At 45.1% G+C, this 25,744-nt stretch overlaps 1 protein-coding gene across 1 annotated transcript in view; it reads left to right on the top strand.

Moving 5' to 3' along the window:
• Positions 1 to 25,744, top strand: part of LOC140191059 (uncharacterized) — a 101,812-nt gene that overhangs the window by 33,679 nt on the left and 42,389 nt on the right. The window contains exons 11-12 of the mRNA XM_072248134.1: positions 138 to 310; positions 6,420 to 6,831. Of these exons, the coding sequence (XP_072104235.1) occupies positions 138 to 310; positions 6,420 to 6,831 (585 nt within the window). The remainder of the gene's footprint in view (positions 1 to 137; positions 311 to 6,419; positions 6,832 to 25,744) is intronic.

Genomic DNA, 25,744 nt, shown 5'->3' with positions numbered 1-25,744 from the left:
GTTAGTCCTGACGAAGGGTCTCGGCCTGAAACGTCGACTGTACCTCTTCCTACAGATGCTGCCTGGCCTGCTGCGTTCACCAGCAACTTTGATGTGTGTTGGTTGATTTAATTTAATTTGTTTTTTTTTCATTCCAGGAAGAAGAGTCTGGAAGGAATTAGGAGGAAGGAGCTTCAAGTAGGTGAGGCTGAAGGAGACAGTGAGGTTGAAGACCCAGGTACAGGGGAGAACCAGGGTCAAAGCGACGAGTCTGAGGAAGAATCGGACCGGGAGCATTACAGACAAGAAGTTGGAGTTGAGCCGGATGATGGTAACTGTCATATTTCATTTTGGGCCATTCAGTGCCTTGACCCTGTTTTGCCTCTCAGTAAGGAAGATCTGTAACCTCACCCCATGTATACAAGTGCTGAAATCACTTTGTACTTTGGTGCTGCAATATCTGTCTTATCTCTATTTCCTGTACTTTCATCAAATTTGTTTTAACCAAATGTTTTGATAATGTCAGGTTTATAATTAGCATGAGTGTTAATCACAAACAGCTTCATTCACAGCTGGTGCAAGAGCTTACAATTCCTAGCGCCCTGTTACCTTCTGTCGAGAATTGTAACTCCATTACAGGTCCTACCCAGGTTACAACTGGAGGCCATACGGGTGTTTGGGAGATTGGCAGGAAGCTTTTGCTGGCTGCTGCAGAGCTTTAGACTTCCTCTGCTGCCTGGATGCTCAGTTCACAGTGGAAATTCCGACTTGAAAATTACTTGAATTCTCAGGAACAAACTTGCATTAGATGAGCTACATAATGATCAGCTGTCACATTGTGGCAGTGTATGGGGTGACTGGTGAAAGGAGGCTGGTCTGTAGAGGGGTGATCTCCTTTGAGAGGACTACTGGTGAAATGAATACATCTATTTTGATTTGCTTTCTGAGAAGCACTCTTTATGGGTTTTTTTCTTTGTGTGTGCCATACTCTGCCAGAGCCTCGGGGACCACTTTTCAAGTGGTTGTCTTGGAGGAAAGATTCTGTGAGCGGTCCCCCACGTCCTTCTCACAGCGCAGTTTTTTTTTACGAGGCCGAGCTGCGAGCTCGACAATCAACCCGGCACGGATGGAAAGCGTGCCCGGGAGCGGCCCGACTGGGTTCGAACTCGGGAGCCTTCGCTCCAGACTCTGGGCGCTGATGTTATTGTGCCACCAGCTGGCCCTTTATGGGGGTAAATAAGTAAATAATCTGTGGTGTGTCAAAATTTGCACAAGCAGGTCCAAGTTTGTTAGGCAGCTCCTGCATCCACCCCTGCAAAGCTGACTCAAAAGATCTGCTTTGACATTTCTCCAATAACAACACTCAAATTACGTTTAGTAGGAATGAATTCCTTAGAGAATTAAAGTAGAATTATTGCAGTATGCTTCGCTTAAAGATCATGCAACAAGTTCTGATATGTTCACACAATCACCTTACTTGTTCCCAATCATTTAAACAAAGTCAGGAGGTTCTTTAGGGAAGTCAGGACAATTTCTCTGCAGTACCTGGTGTATTGGCAGAATGCACTAGCAGGGATGACAGTAGAACAGCAACAGCTGGAATTTCTGGAAGCAATTCGGAAGGTACAGGATAGATTCATCCCAAGGAGAAAGTAGTATTCTAAAGGCAGCATGATGCAACCGTGGCTGACAAGAGAAGTCAAAGCCAACCTAAAAGCCAAAGAGAAAGCCTATAATCGAGCAAAAGTTAGTGGGAAGTTAAAGGATTGGGAAGCTTTTAGAAACTAACCAATGGCAACTAAATAAGTCGTAAAGAAGGAAAAGTTGGAATATGAAGGTAAGCTAGGCATTAGTAAAGAGGATACCAGGAGTTTCTTCAGGTATATAAAGTGTAAAACAGAGGTAAGAGTAGATATTGGGCCACTGGAAAATGATACCGAAGAAGTAGTAATGGGGGCAAGGAAATGACGGATGAACTGAATAAGTATTTTGCATCATCTTCCTTGTGGAAGACACTTAGCAGTATGCTGGAAATTCGAGAGTTTCAGGGACAAAAGTGAGTGAAGTTGCCATTACTAGGGAGAAGGTGCTTGGGGAACTAAAAGGTGTGAAGGGAGATAAGTCACTTGAACCAGATAGTGTGCGCCCCAGGGTTCTGCAAGAGGTGGCTAAAGAGCTTGTGGAGGGATTAGTAATGATCTTTCAAGAATCGCTAGATTCTGGAATGGTTCCTGAGGACTGTAAAATTGCAAATCTCATTCCACTCTTCAAGAAGGAAGAGAGGCAGAAGAAAAAGAATTATAGGCTAGTTAGTTTAACCTCAGTGGTTGGGAAGATGTTGGAGTTGATTGTTACGGATGTGGTTTCTTGGAGGCACATGATAAAATAGGCCATAGTCAGCATGGTTTCCTCAAGGGAGAATCTTGCCAAACAAATCCTTTGGAATTCTTTGAAGAAATAACAAGCAGGATAGACAAGGAAGAATCGGTGTATGCCGTGTACTTGGATTTTCAGAAGGCCTTTGGCAAGGTGTCACACATGAGACTGCTTAACGAATGCGAACCTTGGTATTACAGGGAGGATTCCAGCATGAATAAAGCAGTTTCTGATTGGCAGGAAGCAAAGAGTGGGAATAAAGGGAGCCTTTTCTGGTTGGCTGCCAGTAACTAGTGGTGTTCCTCCGGGGTATGTGGCAGGGCACTTCTTTTTACGTTATACATCTATGATTTAGACGACAGAATTGATTTTCCTGAGGCCATGTTTGCAGACAATACGGATATAGTTGGAGTGGCAGATAGTGTTGAGGAAGCAGAGAGGCTACAGAAGGATTTAGATGATGAGAATGGCAAAGAAGTGGCAGGTGGAATACAGGGTTGGGAATTGTTGTGCACTTTGGTAGAAGAAACAAAAGCATAAAGTATTATCTAAATGATGAGAAAATTCAAAAATCTGAGGTAGAAAGTGACTTGGGAGTCTTAGTACAGGATTCCCTAAAGGTTAATTTGCAGGTTTGAGGAACGCAAATGTGATGTTAGCATTCGTTTCAAGAGGACTAGAATATGAAAGCAAAGTTGGAATTTTGAAGCTTATGGACGTGCTGACATTGGAGAGGGTTTAAAAGAAGTTCGTGAAAATGATTCCGGGATTGAAAGACTTATGAGGAGCGTTTGATGGCTCTGGGCCTGTACTTACTGGAATTAAAATGTTTGGGGTTTCTCATTGAACCCTACCAAATCTTGAAAGGTCTCGATAGGTGGATGTGGGGAGGATGTTTCCTATGGTGAGGGAATCTTAGACCAGAGGACACAGCCTCAGAATAGAGGGGGGTCCGTCTTGAACGGAGATGGGGGGGAATTTCTTTAGCCAACGACTGGTGAATCTGTGGCATTCGTTACCACAGGTAGCTGTGGAGGCCAAGTCATTGGGTATATTTGAGTCATGGGTTGATAGATTTTTGATTAGTCAGGGCATGAAGGGATACAGGGAAAAGGTAGGAGATTGGCGCTGAGGGGGAAATGGATCAGCCATGATGAAATGGCGGAGCAGACTCGATGGGCCAAAAGGCCTAATTCTGCTCCTATATCTTATAGTATTCTAAGCCAACAATAATTCTGGCCCTGAACTTAAGGAAACTTAGCTCATTTTAAATACACATGCTCTTGACATTCTTGCTTGAATCAATTATGGATGAACGTGTGATGTCTGAAATACACAGCTACAAGATATGTCCAAATTCAGAAGGGTATGCTGTAAAATAACAGTTTGCCAGTCCTTTCAGAAAAACAGAGAAATGCCAAAAATGTAATGTCCCAGAACCACCTCTGAATAAACTCTCAGCAGATTAGTGATTAATTTGTGCAGTGTGTACTTGATATTGTGTGTTCCAGAGCAGCTGAACAACATGGGAAGAACAATTTTAAATTACCTTGTGGGAAGCTCACAAGCAATAACAGCTTTAAATTTGAGCTGATTTTCCTGACTGGAGAGTTAGCAACAGTATCTTCCATTTATGTAGCACATTTAAAATCTCACAATATTCCAAAGCACAGAGATAGATAGAACATAGAAGAGTACAACACGGGAACAGGCCCTTCAGCCGAATCAGCTAAAAAGTAATCAAAAACACCCACACACTAATCCCTCCTACCCACACATTGTCCATATCCCTTCATCTTCCTCACATTCATGTACCTATCTACATGTCTCTTAAAAGCCTCTAATGTAGTTGCCCCCACCGCCATACTGGGCACTGCATTCCAGGCATCCACCACTCTGAGTGGGGGAAAAAAACTTAACCCTCACATCCTCTTTGAACCTAACCTCTCTTACTTTCATTTTGACATTTCAACCCTGGGAAACAGATGCTCCCTGTCCACTCTATCTCTGTCTCTCATAATCTGATAAACCTCTATCAGAACTGCCCCCAGCCTCTGCCACTCCAGAGAAAACAACCCAAGTTTGTCCTACCTCTCATGATAGCCCATGCCCTCTAAACCAGGCAGCATCTTGATAACGCAAACACGAGGCATTCCTGTCCTGACAAAGGGTCTCGGCCCGAAACGTCGACTGTACCTCTTCCTATAGATGCTGCCTGGCCTGCTGCGTTCACCAGCAACTTTGATGTGTGTTGCATCTTGATAAACCTCTTCTGCACTTTCTCCAAAGCCTCAACATCTTTCCTATAGTGGGGGCAACCAGAACATTTTTAAACATAATCTCATACATGCCATCTCAGTGGGTATTAGGATAGACCACTAAAAGCTAGTTCACAGTTAAGTGTTATGTGAGTCTTTAAGAAAGGCAGAGTGCTTTGAGAAGGAATTCCAGAACTTAGGACCTTAAAATAGAGGAACAATTAAATTGTGGGTGAGAGAAGGCCAGAGTAAGAGGGCAATAAAGTTCCCTGAGAGTTTTAGGGTTGGAGGAAATGGGAAGGGATGTAACTGTGGGAATTATATGAAAGGAAGGATGAGAATTTTAAAGTCAAGATGTTCCTTAACAAAGATCCAGTTTAGACCACTAGGGCTGATGGGTCAGGAGGTTGGTGTGAGTTACAACACAGTAGAGTTGTGGATGATTCTTAAGGAAAGGTTCACCAGGATGCTTTCTGGATTAGATGGTGTGAGCTGTAAGGAAAATTTCATTGTTTTCTCTGGAGTGTCAGAAGTTGAGGTAAGACCATAAGACATAGGAGCAGAATTAGGCCATTTGGCCCGTCGATTCTGCTCTGCCATTCAACCATGGCTGATCCTTTTTTCCAGCTCCTCAGCCCCACTCCCTGGCCTTCTCCCCTTAACCTTTAATGCCGTGTCCAATCAAGAACCTATCAAGCTCTGATTAAATACACCCAATGACTTGGCCTCCACAGCTGCCTGTGCTAATAAATTCCACAAATTCCCCACACTGGCTAAATAAATTTCTCCGCAACTCTGTTTTAAATGGACGCCCTTCTATCCTGAGTTTGTGCCCTATGTCCTAGACTCCCCCACCAAGGGAAACGTTCTTTCCACATCTCCTCTGTCTAGGCCTTTCAACATTCGAAAGGTTTCAATGAGATTCTTGCTCATCCTTCTAAATTCCGGTGAGTACAGACCCAGAGGCATCAAACATTCCTCCTATGATAATCCTTTCATTCCCGCAATCATCCTTGTGAGCCTCCTCTGAACCTCTCCAATGCCAGCACAGCTTTTAGATGAGGAGCCCAAAGCTGTTCACAATACTCAACAGTGCCTTAAAAAACCTCCGCATCACTTTCCGACCTCTTGAAATGAATGCTAATATTGCAAAGATCTGACAGAAATTTATACAATCACAGATGGAGTAGACAGAATCTTTATCACAGGGTGAGCATGTCAAATACTCAAAGATATGCATTTAAAATAAAGAAGGGGAAAATTTAAAGGTAATGCAGGGCAAGGACCCCCTCCCCCTCCAGACACACTCACACTCACTCACTGTCAGTGGTGGTCATCTGGAACAGGCTGCCAGGGATGATGTGGAAACAGATACAGCTAGACGGGCACGTGTATATGTGGAGAATAGAGGGATATGGATCAATTACAGGTAGAAGGAACTTAGTTCAATTTGGCATTGTATTTGTGGGCTGAAGAGCCTTTTCCTTTGCTATGCTGTTCTATGTTCTATCCTGTGTTCACAGAGGAGAATGAGGGTGGTGGCCAGGAATGATGTTAATTTGTCTGTTTTAGACATGAGTGAATATTAACTGAACCTACCCATATCAAAGTTAAGAATGGGACTATTCCTCCCACCTGCATATCCTTGTAGTTATGGTTGAAGGTAAAAGTTGGTGATGGTGCTGGATGGGATTTGCTTCTGACCTATCCTGCATACTCTCATGATGTCTTGTGCTTCTGATTGTTGCCTGCTTGTGTTACCTTGTCCTAGTCTATTTGCAATTGTTGTTTTCTTTCCCCCATCAGATCTGTTCCCAGGAGCTTCGAGCAGGAAAAGGAAAAGAGACAGGTCATCTCAGTCATTCAGGAAAGTCAAGAGGTCAAAGGGCCCGGGAGAAGTTCCCAGCAAGCAGCACATGAAGCCAGAACCTGGAGGAAATAGCAGAAGGAAGAATTTTCAGGGGAGGAAATCTCGGCTTCTGGGAACTTTGCTGGGTAAATCCAGGTTCAAGAGTTCATTGCTCAGGAGTAAAATCACACTCAAGGGCAAAAGTCACCAACATACAGGCTCCAAGGCCAAAAGTCATCACGGAAGTTCTAAGACCAAGGGTCAGCATCCAGGCTCCAAGACCAAGGGTCAACGTCCGGGCTCCAAGGTCAAGGTTCAACGTCCAGATTCCAAAGGCAGAGGTTGCTCTCATAAAAAGTCCAAAATAAAGTGTTAATTTGAACAGAGATAAAAACAAGGCCAGTAGATATGTATGCACACAAAGACTTGTAATTTGCTGAACTTTAAGCTGTGCTTCTCTACATTAGAACTGGTTTTGAAACGTTCATGTATAAATGACGCAGTCAAATCTGTCAGTAAATTTCCAGCAGTGGTGGTTGATGCCTTTGTGTTCAGTTCAAAGCTTCTTGCAAAGTAGTTCATAGTCTCAAGTAATGTTTATTGTTGAGGAAAAGGAGTTGTTAAAGGTCACAGCAGTGGCAATCAGCCCTTGTTATGATGTGTTGTTCAAGTGTTCTTGAATTGAGATGAAGGGTAGGATCTGAAGTCTGTGACGGCCATCGGTCAAATGTGGAGTTCTCTATATGTGTCTTAACTCAAATTTAAAGTAGTCTACTGTAAACAACTTGGATGCTGCACTATATAGATGACTACACATGGAATCATAGAAAAGTACAACGCAGAAACAGGACCGTAGGCCCATCTAGCCTGTGCTGACCCACTTAACCTGCCTGTTCCCTTCGACCTGTACTGGAACCATAGCTCTCCATACACCTACCATCCATATACCTGTCCAAACTTTTCTTAAATGTTGAAATCAAGCTCACATGCAGCACTTGTGTTGACAGCTCGTTCCACGCTGTCATGGCCCTCTGAGTGAAGAAGTTTCCCCTCTTGTTCCCTTGAACTTTTCACCTTTCTCCCTTAACTCGTGACCTCTGGTTGTAGTCCCATAGTGGAAATAGCCTGCTTGCATTTACCCTATCAATACCCCTCATAATTTTGTATCCTTCTATCAAATCTCTTCTCAGTCTTCTACGTTCCAAGAAATCATGTCCTAACCTAGTAAGTCTTTCCTTATAACTCAGGCAACATCCTTGTAAATGTTCTCTGTGCTCTTTCAACCTTGTTTACCTCTTTCCTGTAGGGACGTCAGCTTTACAACCCTATCTACCTGTGATGTCTCTTTCAATGAATTATGGTCCTGTATTCCCAGATCCCTTTGTTCTACCGCACTCCTCAGTGTCCTACTGTTCACTGTGTAAGGCCTACCCTGGTTGGTCCGACCTCACACTTGTCTGCGTTAACTTCCATCCGCCATTTTTTAAGCTGGTCCAGAACCCGCTGCAAGCCATGACAGCCTGCTTCACTGTCCAGTGCCCTCCCTATCTTGCTGTAAGTTATAAAAGTACTTTGGCAATAAAATGCTTTTGGAATCCCTGTCAGGGAAGTGAATAGTACCAAAGCTGCTCACTTGGAAGCCCTGCGGGTTCCAGTGTTAATAATTCCCTGAGAGAGGACCTCGTTTTCGATGGGCTCCAGCGGTGGGTGGGAAAGGACCAAACACAGACACCCATCCCGGTGTTCCTACCAGTCTGTAACTCCTGACGACGCATTAATCCAGGAGTCACATTTCCAACCAGAGTGTCCATTGAATGGGGCACATCGCTGTAAACTCTTCCACAGCAAGCAAAGACGCTTCACGGCAGGCTGTTGGAGTAAGTGCAAGAGAGCTGCTGGAAACCCTTCCGTTAGTGGTCGGCTGTGAAATCGCAGTTCTTGGTGTAAGCTGAGACACTCTCCCACTGAAGCGAGAAAACCCTTACCCAGAAAGGTTCCACTGAACACCGAACCTAAACCACAGGATGTTGCTGTGGCCTGAGAGCGGTGTAAATAAATAAGCAAGGCTTTCCGAGCTTTGGTGGAGAGGAGCTGGAGTCGGGGTGAGGGCGGGGCAGCCCCTTGGGGAGGATGTTGCTCAGTGAGTTGCTGGGTGGGCAGGTTGGGCCCCAGATCAGCATACATCCCCCTGTGTGTTTTTCTGGGTTGTGGTAACAGCAGATTGTGAAGCCACCTTCAGGAGTAATGGTGTGGCTGGACCAGTAAGGTTATGGAAGAAGGAGAAGACAGTTGAACTCCAGGCACACTGCTTCAATAAGGTTGAGTTCTTCCTCGGCCACATTGTAGTGCCTCATATATGCATTGGTAGGTAATATTCCTTGCACCTGGACCCTTAGTAAATGCTGATTGGTAGTTTTGAGCTCTTGCACAGAGGTGGGGGGGGGGAGGGAGGGTCTATCAGCACTTGTGTAAAACACCTTCTGTTTGAAATTTTGTATTTAATATTTCTGTGTGACTCACATTCTCGGTGACATTAGTCCGTCAACCCAAAGGTAGTCAGGAAGTTTGACTGGAAATCCATTGTTTATGAATCCCAGCAGCTTCCGTAAGAGCTATGACCTTTCATTCTTCCTGGTATTCTTTCTGTGGTTTTTAAGCTGTGCCTTTTTTGTTTCATCCTAAATTCTCTTGCTTCCTCGTATTGAGTTCCCTCATTTCCTTTCCCATTTTGACTAATTTCTGACTTGCTCAAATCTCTGTCCCTGTCCCAGACCCACAGTCTCCCTGAGACCTGGCTGATGTTTCTGCACCTTGGTAGGTCAGTTCATCCACTTCTGTTGTAAAGCACTTTGAACTACATTGTTTGTCTGTAAAATGCTCTATAAATAAGTTATTATTAGTAGTAAGTTCTTGCTCCTAATTCAACATCACTGCTGTAGTACATTTACCTAAGACAAAGTTGGATAGATTTTTGCACAGTAGGGAATTAAGGGTTATGAGGAAAAGGCAGGTGGGTAGAGATGAGTCCATGGTCAGATCAGCCATGATCTTATTGAATGGTGGAGCAGGCTCGACGGGCCAGATGGCCTACTCCTGCTCCATTTCTTATGTTCTTATGTTGTGTATGGGAGCAATCTTCAGTGAGTGAAAGTGTGTGGCCTGTTTAGTTGGATATCTGTCTGACAGGAATGGATAACTGTTCTTTGTAGGATGTGTACATACGCAATGGAGAGGGTTCAAAGGGGGTTCAGGAAAATGATTCCAGGATTGAATGGGCTGTCACATGAGGAGCATTTGATGGCTGTGGGCCTGTAGTCACTAGAATTCAGAAGAATGAGGGGTGACCTCATTGAAACGTGTAGAATGGTGAAAGGTCTGGATAGAGTGGATGTGGAGAGGATGTTTCTTCTGGTGGTAGAGTCTAGGACCAGAGCACACAGCCTCAGAATAGAAGGGTGTCCCTTTAGAAGGAAGGTGAGGAGGAATTGCTTTCACCAGAGAATGATGAATCTGCAATTTGTTGGCACAGGTGGCTGTGGAGGCCAAGTCATTGGCTATATTTAAGGCAGAAGTTGATAGATTGTTGATTAGTCAGGGCATGAAAGGATACGGGGAGAAGGCAGGAGATTGAGGCTGAGGGAGAAATGGATCAGCCATGGTGAATGGTGGAGCAGACTCGATTGGTCAAACAGCCTGATTCTGCTCCTATATCTTATGGGTTTATAGTCTTACTGTAGGCCAGGTGACTCAACAGGTAAGTGAGTGAGTGACCTCCACGACACTGGAAGCATCCTAAACTAATAGGAAGGCCTGAACTGGTTTAATTGCTCTGGGTTCCTCTGGAGAGACACCCCCAAACCCTGGTCGGTCAGTCAAGGCTCATTCTTCTCATTCAGTGTCATTGCTGTAGTCATGGGGCAATCAGTAAATGAAAGGGTGAAATCTCTAGTTGAATATCCATCTCATTGGACTGGATCTTCAAATAATGTGTATTTATTTTGCTTTCTTGAGGGATGCGTGCATTTACTCTCCATCTCGAATCACTCTTAGAAAGTAGGTGCCTCTCCTTATGTCACCAGTTTGTATGGTGAAGGCTGGTATTGGGTATGGTGTTCCTAAATAAAGAAAGATTTCACTGAAGTATGTAAGACTTCACTTCGATAATACCTCTTTGACCCTATTATCTCGATGTGTTGAATGAAGGAAGTTCTTGTACAATTTAATCTTCTTGATGGTCTGAGTTTTTTAAACATACATGCATACCACTGAACATTTCCTGTTCCAACTTGTCACTTCTTAATGTTAAATCAGAAAACTCAGGGCTTTAACTTGAAATCTACCCAAGTGAGATAATGTTGGCTACGTTCTCTCCAGCAGATAGCCTTCTGAGTTCTGAACTTGTGGCACTCCTTACAATAGTTCTTGTCACTATCAATGCCTCAGACAGCCCTTTTTTATGATTTTTCTTCAGTTTTAAGCCTTTCTTAGTTCTTGCCCCGGTTCAGTTAGGGTCTAAAGTTATCACTTGAGCTGTCATTCATTCAAGGACCAAACTAGACACATCTGCTTCCATTTCTCTGTTCCAACCCGTCTTTAACTTAAATCCGAACCCTTTCAGTGTTGGTTACCTGTCTCAGTAGCATCTTGGGTGGGCTAAACAAGAGCACATATTTTCTTATCAGTCAGAGAACTCTTTAGATGCAAGGGGTGCCCCGTTTCACAGTTCATCTGAGGTATTTCATCCACAGAGAGTTCCAAAGACATCATGTTCTTTATTATGTTTGTTGTGGAAAGAATTTTAGATTCAGTCATTTATCGTGTACACTGAAGCGTACAGTAAATAGCCGGCTGGTGGTGCAATGGCATCAGCGCCGGACTCCGGGGCGAAGGGTCCCAAGTTCGAATCCGAGTCGGGCCACCCCTGCCGGCTTGAGCGTCGAGCTAGCCACTCAGCCTCATTTATATAAAAAAAAAGGTTGAGTCCGGAACGCTCATATCATGACCCGGTTAATCCGGAAGGAGACCAATCCTGACACCACGTGCCAGACAAGAATGGCTGACTGTCTGGTGTGACATCTAAAAAAAAGCATACAATAAAATGAGTCATTTGTGTTCACAATCAACACAACATGCCACAAATGTCCAACAGCACAACACAAGCACCACAGCAAAACAAGCCCTTTTCCTCCCTCCCAACCACTCGCACGGATAGTCCTCTAACCCCAGGACAAGCCCCCAGCCTCCAATGGTCTTGCAAACTCATGGGCATCAGGCTTAACTTGCTGCCTAAGTGGTTCACTCTTTAGTAGAATGGCTTAGTTAACAGGGCTGAATCAATGCAACTCTTCTTCACATAGAATCTGACCAAGTGTTGATCTTCATTCTGTACTTTGGAAAGACATGTTGACATATAATGGACTGGGTCTCCCAAAGCTTGATAGGGTACTTGACATCTTGCTACTGCCTTTAGTACTGGATGCAGTTTTGGGTTCCTTACTTGACAGAGAAAGTGTAGCGAATGTTCCCTATATTGGTTTCAGGGACAGTTGAGTTTACTGCACAAGAGACTGAGTAGACTGGGTCTGTATTCTCTGGAGTGTAGAAGGGTGAAACACAATCTCATGGAAGCTCAAAGTTATTACAGAGCTTGACAGGCAAAATGCAGAAAGGATGTTGCCTCCAGCTGAAGAACCTACAACCTTGGATCACGGTGGCAGAACAAGGGGTTGGAGGAATAGTGCCAAGATGAAGAGAAACTTCACTTGGTCGATTGTGAATTGTTGGAATTCTGTATCAGGGAGGCTCGGTCATTGAGTTCACAACAGAAACTGATTTCTGAATAAAAGGATCTAGGGATAGTGTAGGAAAATGGTGCTCCCATTAGCCACGTTCCATGGTAGAACAGATAAGGGCCAAGTGGCCTGACCGTGCTCCTGTTTCATGGATCCAAGTGGTAAAGGGCCAACCATGTTGGTGACCTAGCATCCGACAGGACATCCTGGGTAAAGGTAGATTTCCTTCCCCCAAGAATATCAGTGGACTAGAAAGTTTTTATTGAAATGAAGTAGATTTAGTAGTCAATAGTGTTGAGACCAGTCCTTTATTCCGTTTAATTACTTGATTTCCAAGACCCAGCAGCCAAGACAACGCTTATGTCTTTGGGCGATAGGACTTGTGTCTTGGGGTAACAGACCAGTTCTCTGGTTCAAAGTCAAAGTAAATACATATATCAATGTTCGTGTAGGTCACCATATACTGTGATCTTCTTGCAGGCCTTCACAGTAGAACAAAAAACACAATAGAATCAATTTATTTGTGTAGTTTTTGCCACACGAAGATTGACAAATGACCAGTGTGCAAAAGAAGAAAGACTGCAAATGCAAAATTAAAAAATAATAATAAATGTAATTAAATAATACTGAGAACATGTATGTCTACTATCAATCACAGTGCACAACACTCTCGCTAACCTGCAGCCGTTCGGCCCTCCTGGGGCAGCCGACACCCCCCACCACACTCGCCTTACTGGCCTGTATTCACGTGACCATCCGTATGAAAGAAGATGGCCGACAGGGCTGAAACTTGCTGAGCTCTGCAAAGCCTTGGCGGTTTATTAGTTATCTGTATTGCAGACTGGCATGGAATTGCCACATGATTTAGAATGGTGAAGTGTCCCCGATTTTTCGCAGAGGTGACCCAGGCAGGACAACAGCTCTTCAGTCCCACCATGTCTCCATCAGCCGTCCGTGTGCACTGTTTTCACACCTCTCTCACATTCTCATCATTACTGACAGACTCACCTACACATTAGCAGTCAAGTAACTCCCAGTCTTGTGCATTTTAGACCATAAGAATTGGGAGCAGATTTAGGATATTCAGCCCATCAAGTCTCTCTGTTCTGCCATTTGTTCATGGTTGATTTCCTGGTGTCATTTTCATAAACGACCTCCGGACCCTCTCCAATACCAGCACGTCCTTTCATAGACTGGGGGCCCAAAGCTGCTCACAATACTCCATATGCGGTCTCTCCAATGCCTTATAAAGCTTCAGCATTACATCCTTGCTTTTATATTCTTGTCCTCTCGAAATGAATGCTAATGTTTTTGAGCGGAAACTGGAGCACTTGAGCTTAAACACAGGGAAAAGGAGGAAATTCTGCACCAGGGATCAGGATTGAACACGGGTAACAGGAGCTAAGGGGCAGCAACACTTCTGCCCCTCTGCCAGGGAGTAGTCCCAGCTGCTGAAAGTGTGTATGGCTTCCTTCGAGTCTCATGTATCTGGTTTAAAATGCTGCCACGGAAGACAGGCAAAAACTTACTGGCGGTTCATAAAGCAAGAAATGCAACTAAATACCATTAATAACAGATAATAAATGATAACCACAAACAACAAAGGGATGAGGCTGATTTGAGGGTTGTGGCCTGTGGGTGTGAGGCAGGGTTGGAGCGAGGTCGAGGTGGGGTCAGGGACTTCTGAGGGGAGGAGTTTCAGAGCTGGTCTACCTGAACTGAGAATGTGGCAGCGGGGTCCAATGAGACAGGGCCCGGGTCCTAGTGTGAAGGACGACCCAAGGTTTGGATGATTTAAATGCCAGGCTGGATGGATTGAAAAGGCAGGGTGTGGGGACCGGAGGCGATGTTTGGGCCAGTCCTGCTCACTGCCCCGTGACATTTACTTCACTTTCCATGGCGCTGAGACTGTGAAACTGCTCCAGCTGTTCTTTGCTTCGTGTCTACGAGCTTGACGATGATTTGCTGTGCTGTGTGATGAACTGAGGCTGAGGCTATGGGCCTGCTCCGGGCTTCACGCCTCTGGACTCACTTTCATTCTGAACGCTGTTGCTTACTCTTATTGTTTGCACGATTTGCCGCTTATTTTTCTCTCTTTCTCTGCGCATTGGGTGTTTGTCAATCCTTTTATGGGTCCTTTTGGTTTTCTTCGTTTTGTGGCTGCCTGTAAGGAGACTAACCTCAAGGTTGTATGTACTTCACTTTAAACTTTGAACCTTGCACCATCGCTACCATTTCCATTAAGCCATTGTAAACTTGGTTTACAAGGGACCAATGTGAATGATCAGCAATGGAGAGGACCTATGGTGGGTCCAGCTCATAGCTGCAGTCATGAAGAAGACATGCCAGTACCTCCTCTTTCTTAGAACTTTAAGGAGATTTGACATGTCATTGAGGACTCTGACTGAAGTTCTAACATGTGCACTGGAAAGTGGACTGGTTGATCTCGTCCTGGTGTGGAAGCTCTGATGTACAGGGATGCGGAAATGGGTGAACTCAGCCAGTCCCGTCACTGGTGCAGCTATCTCCACCATTCAGAACATCTACAGGAGGAGTTGTCTCAGGAAGGTGGCATCTATCATCGAGGTCCCTCACCGTCTGGGCCATGGCCTCTTCTCAGGCAGCAGTTGGGAGAAGGAAGAAAACTCTCCCTGCCATGCCCGACCACAGTCCGACTCTGAGTCATCCGAAAACTTTGAGCCTCCGATCAGCCCCCGACATCGAGTACCGAGCACCATCTCTATCCGAACGATTCGACCTCAATCTCGGCACCAGCAGCTGGCAAAGCCGGGGATCTTGGGGCCTACCCTCCGGAGATTCTCGATCGCGCAGTAACAACAGCAGCGAATGGGCGTTTCAGAAATTTCTCCAGATGTTCCTCCGTGCTTTCACGTCTGTCTCCATCAAATCAGAATTGTCCACGGCCCCTATTTAACAGAGACGATATCACTTTCACCGGAGAGTTGCGCGTGCATGGCACGCTGCTATCTTCTCCTCCCGCCTTTTGCTAACTTATAATTAGCCTTAAAATGTACTGAGTTGCTGCTGCGAATAACTAATTGTACGGACATACGTGTTGTGTGTGTCTCTCTCTCTCTCTGACAATACACAAACAAATCATCAAGCTCCATATCAAACAGTTTAATTTAATATCACAGAATGTATACAGTATGCAACCTGAAATTCTTACTCTTCACAGGCATCCACAAAACAAGAAACACTAAAGAATGAATGATAGTAACCCCAAAGCTGCAACCCCCCCACCATGCAAGCAATAACAAAAGCCCCCAAAGAGACCAGTGGGGATAACTTCACTCACTTAAACTTTGAACTGATTCTATAACCAAAGGACTCACTTTCAAAGCCTCGTGCTCCCAGTAGTAATTATCTATCTGAAGTTTCTCTTTTTGCACATTGTAAGTTTATCAGTCTTCATCATTTTTCATTGTTTCTCTTGTACTTCTTTGTTTTCCCATGAATGCCTGAAGAAAAATTAATGTTAGGGTAGTATATTGTGACATTTGTGTATATTAATATAAATGTACTTTTAAGTTTTTCCTCTGCAACCACAAAAACCATGTTATCAGCACCTGATAGTGAGCTCACTGCAGTAAGGGTAGGGCACCTGAAAGCTTCCTGTATTATTCACTGTAACTCACATACAAAATGCTGGAGAAACTCAGCAGGTCAGGCAGCATCTATCGAAATGAATAAACAGTCAACTGTTCAGACTGAAACCCTTTTCCAGGACTGAAAAAGGAGGAAGATGCCAGAATAAAAAAAAAGTGGGTGGAGGGTGAGGAGGCGAGCTAGAAGGTGAAAGGGAAAGCCAGATGGGTGGGAAAGGCTAAAGGGTTGGAGATGAAGGAATAGGCTTCCTCTGTAGTTGTTGTCTGGCCCGTTGAGAGCCCCCAGCTATTTGGTGTGTCATTCTGCATTTCCAGCATCTACAGGATCTCTTGTGTTGGTGATCTGCTGTGTTGCTCAAGACCTGCTCACAACCATCTGGCTGCTCTGGGACCTTTACAGCATCGACACCCACCCAACACCACTTCGCCCAATGGGATAAACTGTTGAGTCTACTCAGAAGGAGCCAGGGCAGGAGCAGAGAGGGCAGGGAACCTTCATGTGAATCTGATACAGCAAAACAGGTTGAACAAAGCATTTGGCTCCAGGCCAAGCAAGGGCACAGAATTCAAATGCAAATGCTTAGGTTAAGTGTCTATAACAGATGCTTAAATGGTTAGTTGAGTTCTAGGTACTGAATTTGGGAGTGGTGTGAAATCAACCCACATTGTTATGCTCCTTTTAACCTACATCACTTTCAATCTAACCTTTCTCAATTTCTTTGTCATCCATGTGCCTCTCTGAGAGATTCTTCAATGCCCCTAATGTATCTGCCTCTACCCCAACACCCACCACTCTTTGTGTAAAAGAAACTTATCCCTGACATCAGCCCTGATGAAGGGTCTCAGCCAGAAACGTCGACTGTTTATTCATTTCCATAGATGCCGCCTGACCTCCTCCAGCATTTTGGGTGCATTGCTCTTATCATCTTGTACACCTCCAGCAAGCTTCCTCTCATCCTCCTACAGTCCAGAGAGAAAACCTCGAGCTTGTTCAACCTTTCCTCGTGCTGGGGAAAGCTGCAGAAAGTTTGAGTGGTGTGAGCTCTGACAGACTGCACTTGCATTGACAAACTGGAGGGTTTCGGCTTTGAGTGAAGGTGAAAGGATTTGACGGAGAGATTGATAATCTCATATGTATAGGCAAAGTAAATAAAGGGGATCTGCTTTTAAAGTTATACTACAGCCACCCAACCCCTTAGGGGAGCATCTTACTCAAAAACTCTTCCAGCAGGGTACAGGTATCAATTTTAATAGATGTTTTGATGACAAACTCTGCCATCATCATCAGGGATTATGCCTGGGCATGTCTAGAGAAGATTCACTTATGCTGGGAAAGCATGAGATCCTATTTCATCTTATTCAAAAGTTCAAAGTAAATGTTATCATCCAAGTACGTATATGTCACCATATACAACCCTGAGATTCATTTTCCTGTGGGCAGACTCAGCAAATCTATAGAATAGTAACTATAACAGGATCCATGAAAGATCAACCAGAGTGCTGAAGACAACAAGCTGTGCAAATATAAATAAATAAAGAGTCCTTAAATTGAGATCATTGGTTGTGGGAACATTTTAATAATGGAGCAAGTGAGTGTCGCTATCCCCTTTTGTTCAGGAGCCTGATGGTTGCGGGGTGGCAAACGTCCCCAGATCTGGTGGCACGTGTCCTAAGGCTCTTGCACCTTTTACCTCATGACAGCAGTGAGAAAAGACCATGGCCTGAGCTGTGGGGAATCTCTGATGACAGACGTTGCTTTCCCACAACGGCGTTTCATGTAGATGTGCTCTGTGGTTGGGAGGGCTTTACCAGTGAGGTACGGGGCTGAACTCACTACCTTTTGTAGGATGTTCCTTTCAAAGGCATTGGTGTTCCCCACACGCGTCCATGATGCAGCCAATCCAGTACAGTCTACTACACATCTATAGATGTTCATTGGCGGAAGGACAGAGCATGTGTGTTTAAGATGGTTAAGCAAAGATCAAAAGTGACCTTGAGCATAAATTTTTTAAAAACCTGAAGACACTGTGGGAAAATGTTGTAGAACAGGAGGACCTAGTAGTACAGATACATAGTTCCCTGAAAGCGGTGTTACACGTAGACAATGGTGAAGAAGGATTTTGGCACACTGACCTTCTTTAGTCAGGGCATTAATCAAATCAAGTTTAATTATACAAACCGTACATGGATACAGCTGAATAAGGCAGCGTTCCTCTGGGACAAGGTGCAAAACTTTCAAAATAGCAAGCAAACATTCAAAAATGGTGAGTAACATCATTCAAAATATCAAGCCAAGAGGCATATTCACTCGAAAAAAAAAACATATAATCCGAGACTCTGAGCAACAATGTCCAGCTATTGACAGTATAGTCCCCCAGCAGTGCGCAGATGCATGCAATCCAACTTGTCATTTCACCGCTCAAACACTGACGGGAGAGGCCAGGCCCCAGCTGAGCGCAACCATGCTGTAGCTCTTCTGCGTCCTTCGGCTGGTCTGCAGCTGCAGGCAAGCCCGCAGCTTGGGCCTAGTTCTCACTACAGCTGAGGCTGCACAGTTCCAATGCCATCTGTCCCTCCACCAGACAAGGGTAACAGGCCCGCGGCAACGTACATTATCACTATCCAACAAGTCTTGTGATCGCAATTGAAATGTGCAAGACGCTCTCCCACGGTTATACTGCACCGACCCCTATGTTTCTGAGTAGCGGGAAGCAAACACAATCCACAGCCAGGGCAGTTGCTACAATATCCCAACCAGTTCCTTTGACACCTCGACCGACTCCGCTGCCAACACCTGCCAGTTACACTGGTCAATGAGCAGCTCATGGATGGAGTAGCCCTGCAGTGCCCAAAGATCTTGGAGTAGAATTGTCCTTGGATTGTAAAGAACTACAAAGAGAAAAGCACCTTTGGTTGGCCCCTGATGTTGATGTTTGGAAAATTGCGTTTGGTTTTAGTCGCCGTCCTTTGGGAAGGATGTTAATAAGCTGGAGGGAATGCAGAGGAGGTATATGAGGATGTTGCCAGGACTTGTGAGATTGCGTTATGGCAAAATGTTAAGCAGGTTGAGATATTTTTTATGGGAATGTTGGAGATTGAGATCTTACAGTTAGGTTAACTCCTTTATATCCTTGTAAGGTACTGTGCTGCTGCAAAAAAAACTAGTTTTCCTGCCATTCATACTGGGTATGTATGCCTACGGTAATAAATCTGAATGATTCATCTCAGTCACTTCCTTCGCTACCACAAAAAAACATGTTGTCGACTCCTGACAGCAAGCTCCGTAGGAAGGGCAGGGCACATGACAGCTTCCTGACTGGATTGTTCCAGACCTGCTCCCAACCACCTGTCCATCTGGCTCTTTCAGAACTGGATAAACTTCGTGTGCAGCATAGAGGGGGTCTTCTTTTACACAAAGTTGGGCAATTGAGAACTAGAGGACAGGGGTTTAAGGTGAAAGAGGAGACATTTGACTGGTACCTTCCCACCCATTGTATGCTCAGTGTATAGAAAGAGCTGCAGAGGAAGTGGTTGAGGCCGGTACATTGAAAACATATCAGAATCACTGGCACACGTCGTGAAATTTGTTAACTTAGCAGCAGCAGTTCAATGCAATACATAATATAGAAGAAGAGAAAAAAAAGTAAGAAGAAATAAATAAATCAATCAATTACAGTATACATATATTGAATCGATTAAAAATCATGCAGAAAACAAATAATATATATTAAAAAGTGTGGTAGTGTTCACAGGTTCAATGTCAATTTAGGAATCGGATAGCAGAGGGGAAGAAGCTGTTCCTGAATCACTGAGTGTGTGCCTTCAGGCTTCTGTATCTCCTACCTGATGGTAACAGTGAGAAAAGGGCATGCCCTGGGTGCTGGAGCTCCTTAATGATGGACGCTGCCTTTCTGAGACACCACTCCTTGAAGATGGAGCTGACTAAATTTACAACCCGCTGCGGCTTCTTTTGGTCCTGTGCAGTAGCCTTACCCACCCTATATCAGACAGTGCTGCAGCCAGTTAGAATGCCCTCTGTAGAATCTTGTGAGTGTCTTTTGTAAACCTCCCCAAACTCTTGCCTTCTTTGAAATTACATCAATATGTTGAGCCCAGGATAGGTCCTTGGAGATGATGACACCCAGGAGCTTGAAATTGATCGTCCTTTCCACTACCAATCTATTGACGAAAACTGGTGTGTGTCTCTTCATCTTACTCTTTCTGAAGTTCACAATCAGTTCCTTGGTCTTACTAACATTGAGTGCAAGGCTGTCACTACGACACCACTCAACCAGCTGATCTATCTGTCTCCTGTACACCTTCTCGTCACCATCTGAAATTCTGCCATCGATAGTTGTGTTGTCAGCAAATTTATACATGGCCTTTGAGATGTGCCCAGCCACACAATCACGGGTGTGGAGAGAGTACAGCAGTGGGCTAAGCACACATCCTCGAGGTGTGTCAGTGTTGTAGTCTCCCGGCGAGGAAGTCAAGGATCCAGTTGCAGAGGGAGGTACGGAGGGCCAAGTTTTGGAACTTTTCAATCAGATCTGTCGGAATGATTGTGTTAAACACTGACCTGTAGCCAATGAACAGTGTTCTGACATAGGTATTAGCACTGTCCAGGTGATCCAAGGCCGTGTGTAGAACAAATGAGATTGCATCCATCACAGGCCAATTGTGGTGATAGGCAAATTGCAGTGGATCCAGGTTTTTGCCTAGGCAGGAGCTGATTCTAGCCACATCCAACCTCTCAAAGCACTTCATCACTGTAGATGTAAGTGCTACTGCACAATAGTCATTAAGGCAGTTCACCCTGCTCTTCTTGGGCACTGGAGTGATAGTCGCCCTTTTGAAGCAAGTGGGAACTTCCGACAGTAGCAGTGAGAGATTGAAAGTGTCTTTGACCACCCTTGCCAGTTGGTTGACACAGGTTTTTAAAGCTCTACCAGATACATCGTCGGGGGCTGTCACCTCCCAAGGTTTCACCCCCTTGAAAGACATTCTGACATTGGCCTCCAAGACAGAAATCACAGGTTCACCGGGTGCTGCAGGGATCCTGATAGATGTAGTTTCATTCCAAGCTGGGTGAACAGGGACTGGGACAGATCTGCCATGTTTGTGCACCACCAAGCGTTGGTCTGCCTTTGAAAGACTCAGCACACCCATCTTGACAGTGAATAGTGAAGCCAGCCAGCTGTATTGCCGCCTGTGGAACGGTGGGGGATAACCAAGACTCTGTGAAACAAAAAACACAACATTTAACAGACCTTTGGACAGATACATGGATAGGAAAGGTTTAGTTAGATTGCTATCAGTCAAACACAGGCAAGTGGGACTAACTTGTGTCGGAATCTTGGTCAGCATAGTCCAGTTGGGCCAAAGGGCCTGTTTCTGTGCTGTGCGACTCTATATTCGAACAAAAAATGGAAAACAAGGGATAGCACTCAGCATGTCTGGTAATACCCGCGGGAAGAAAAGCAGAGTTAAAGCTTCAAGTTGCAGTCGAAGATTCTGATGCACAACTTTGGTCTTCAGCCTGAAGCAACCTGACCTGCTGAGTGCTGCCAGCATTTTCTGTCTTTGTTCCTCAAGGAGTGAGTGGATGTGATCTAGAATTCAGTGCCTGGGCGCGGAGGAAGCAGGTGTGGTAGCCACTTTCAAAAAGCAATTGAATAGGCACTTCAGAGAGAGATAAAAATGAAGGGTGATGTACAAGGAGGTAGGGCGTATGATCGGATTGCCATGCTGAGAGCCAGCACAGCTCAGCAGGTTGAATAGGGTCTTTGCGTGCTACAACAATCATAGTGTACGGCACTGAAACAATCCTTTCAGCCCATCTGGTCCTGCTGATCATGATCACTCCTGGTCAGTGTGGACATGGTGGAGGATTACAAATACCCGGGGATACGAATTGACAATAAACTGGACTGGTCAAAGAGCACTGAGGCTGTCTACAAGAAGGGTCAGAGCCGTCTCTATTTCCTGAGGAGACTGAGGTCCTTTAACATCTGCCGGACAATGCTGAGGATGTTCTACGAGTCTGTGGTGGCCAGTACTATCATGTTTGCTGTTGTGTGCTGGGGCAGCAGGCTGAGGGTAGCAGACACCAACAGAATCAACAAACTCATTCGTAAGGCCAGTGATGTTGTGGGGATGGAACTGGACTCTCTGACGGTGGTGTCTGAAAAGAGGATGCTGTCCAAGTTGCATGCCATCTTGGACAATGTCTCCCATCCACTACATAATGTACTGGGTGGGCACAGGAGTACATTCAGCCAGAGACTCATTCCACCGAGATGCAGCACAGAGCGTCATAGGAAGTCATTCCTGCCTGTGGCCATCAAACTTTACAGCTCCTCCCTTGGAGGGTCAGACACGCTGAGCCAATAGGCTGGTCCTGGACTTATTTCATAATTTACTGGCATAATTTACTTATTACTATTTAACTATTTATGGTTTTTTTACTATTTATTATTTATGGTGCAACTGTAACAAAAACCAATTTCCCCCGGGATCAGTAAACTATGACTATGACTATCCCTGAGTAAGTTCCTTCATTTGGCTACATTAGGCCGGTACCTTTCCACTCCTTCCCTGTCTATGAAACTGTCCGAACAATTATAAATGTTATAATTGCACCCTCCTCCAACACCACTTCGAACAGCTCATTCCATGTACACACCCCCCTCAGTGTGAGAAACTCTTCCCTCCAATCCCCTTGAAATCTCTCCCTCTCATCTTAAACCTTTGACTTCTAGTTGTAGACTCTCCTACCCTACAATGAACACCATGGCTATGTGGACCACCTACCCAATCTATGCCCTTCATAATTTTATAAAGATCTCTAAAACCATCCCTCTGCCTCCTATACGCTAGTGGAAGCAACCCCAGAATATCCAGCCTCTCCTTATAATTCAACCCTTCCAGGCAGCCAACGAACCCCCTCCAGCTTAATTATGTCCTTCGAGTAACAGGGTGACCAGAACTTCACCCATTAATCCAACTGCAGACTAACCAACAGTTTTTCAACTGCAAAGCAATGTCGCTCGCTCGCTTCAGGTCACACCTGGAGATTCCAGTTGGCAGACAATCTCTCTCTCCACGCCGCTCTGACATATTGGGAAATCATGTACTCGGCAGATTACAGCAGTGGTTTGCCTTTCCCTACCGCCGGGTGAGTTTAAAGAGATCACCACCTCTTGCAGTGGATGACCAGGACGTCTAAGTGCCTTGTCGTGCTCTTAGCACTCCACCAACGCCTGCTGGCCTGTCTTCTTGACCGTTGGACCATTAATCGGTCTCCTCCGTTCTATCTGCCAGGGCCAGACTTCACACGCTGGGACAAGCAAATCCCCTACCTCACTAAGGGTCAAAGACCGGTCGGCTACCCTCACCTGATTTGGCCCGTCTGCCAAGACGGTTTACTGGGGTGAGGCCGCTGCACGTGTTACAGCTACTTGGAGCCACAGGTGAGAGCTGAGCACCAGGTGGGAACCAAAGGTGGACGAGCTGCCCTGAAAAAGGGCACGGCAGGCCCCCCCACCAGAGGTGCTACCCCTCCCTAGACACCCCATACACCCCAAAAGCAACATCACAACAACAATATTCAATGCCTCAGCCAGTGGAAGCAAGTATATAAGGCCATTAGATATAGGAGCAGAATTAGGCCATTTGGTCCATCGAGTCTGCTCCACCATTTCATCATGGCTAATCCATTTCTCTCTCGGCCCAATCTTCTGCCTTCTCCCCGTATCCCTTCATGCCCTGATTAATCAAGAATCTATCAACCCCTGCCTTAAAAATACCCAATAACTTGGCCTCCATAGCCTCCTATGGCAATGAATTCCACAGGATTCACCACCTTTTGGCCCTCATCTCCATTCTAAATGGAGGTCCCTCTATTCTGAGGCTGTGTCCTCTGGTCTTAGACTCCTTCACCATAGGAAACATCCTCTCCACATCTATTCTATTGAGGCCTTTCAATGTTCGATAGGTTTCAATGAGATCCCCCCCCCATTCTTCTGAATTCCTTTATCATATCATATAACTTTGCCATTTTGTCCACCTGTGTCACCACTATCAGATCACTAAGTACTTGTACACCAGGGTCTTGCTGTTTAATCACACTCCCCAGGTCTGCACCATCCACTGTACATCCAAGCCTGGTTTAACCTTCCAAAATTCATCAGTTTGCAATGGTCCACTTCCACAATTAACCCAGATCTTGATGTAGCCTTAGACATTGGTATGATTCTACACTGCGCTTCTGTCGATAAGCACAGTCGGCTTCCTGTTATATGCATCAATAGAAACTTTCACTTCCTCAATCACTGACACCACAGGTCAGTAATTCACCATTATCTCAAATTTTACAAGCATGGCAACAGCTGCTCAGATGTGGGTTCAATTCTAAATTGGAAGTAGCCCATCATCTCCTTCTCGCTGCTAACCCCTCCCGCAGTGGGACATTTATTGTAGAGTTTACGGCAATACATTGCAACAGGCCTTTTTCACATACACAAAGCCCATAATAGCTGGTGGTTAGAACACGGCCAAGTCAGTGGTGCCTATGCATGAATGGGGAACAAGTGTGAAATCGGTGACTGGATGTGTGCAGAGTCTGGCAACTAGGAGCTTGAGAGAAAGTGTCAAGTTTGGCAGGGAGAACAGAGAGATATCATTTGGAGAGATATCATTTATCAGAAATGTTCAGTTTTTACTTCTAGAAGATTTCCTGTGACTTATGATGGTTGGGGGAGTAAACACACTGCGGAAGTTCAACAAATGAACTGTAACCCTCCTTTTACTCGTTTTCTATTGCTTCTCCTTTCTCTTTGCCTCTCTCGCCTGAACTTTTCTCTTTTCAGTTCGCCCTTTTCGTCATTCTTAAGATTCCACCTTGCCCCACACAACACTCCCATCTTCCCATGGCCTTTCCTTTTTCTTTCTTTACAAAAAGAGATTGAAGTAGACATTATCAAAATCATACATAGTGTTAAGCTGGTATGTAATAAAAAAGAACTGCTGCACAGAGTCTTGTCATCTTCAGAAGTTTTCGGATGACTCTGCCATAGTTGGATGCATCAGCAAGGGAGATGAGGCTGAGTACAGGGCTACGGTGGGAAACTTTGTCACATGGTGTGAGCAGAATTATCTGCAGCTTAATGTGAAAAAGACTAAGGAGCTGGTGGTAGACTTGAGGAGAGCCAAGGTACCGGTGACCCCTATTTCCATCCAGGGGGTCAGTGTGGACATGGTGGAGGATTACAAATACCTGGGGTTATGAATTGACAATAAACTGCACTGGTCAAAGAACACTGAGGCTGTCTACAAGAAGGGTCAGAGCCGTCTCTATTTCCTGAGGAGACTGAAGTCCTTTAACATCTGCCGGACGATGCTGAGGATGTTCTATGAGTCTGTGGTGGCCAGTGCTATCATATTTGCTGTTGTGTGCTGGGGCAGCAGGCTGAGGGTAGCAGACACCAACAGAATCAACAAACTCATTCGTAAGGCCAGTGATGTTGTGGGGATGGAACTGGACTCTCTGACGGTGGTGTCTGAAAAGAGGATGCTGTCCAAGTTGCATGCCATCTTGGTCAATGTTTCCCATCCACTACATAATGTACTGGGTGGGCACAGGGGTACATTCAGCCAGAGACTCATTCCACCGAGATGCAACACAGAGTGTCATAGGAAGTCATTCCTGCCTGTGGCCATCAAACTTTACAACTCCTCCCTTGGAGAGTCAGACACCCTGAGCCAATAGGCTGGTCCTGGACTTATTTCCTGGTATAATTTACATATTACTACTTAACTATTTAGGATTTTATTACTATTTAATTATTTATGGTGCAACTG

The sequence above is a fragment of the Mobula birostris genome, chromosome 32, assembly GCF_030028105.1.
Source record: "Mobula birostris isolate sMobBir1 chromosome 32, sMobBir1.hap1, whole genome shotgun sequence".
Taxonomy (NCBI): domain Eukaryota; kingdom Metazoa; phylum Chordata; class Chondrichthyes; order Myliobatiformes; family Myliobatidae; genus Mobula; species Mobula birostris.
Note: the sequence above shows the minus strand (reverse complement) of the source record. Positions and strands in the feature narration are given on the sequence as shown.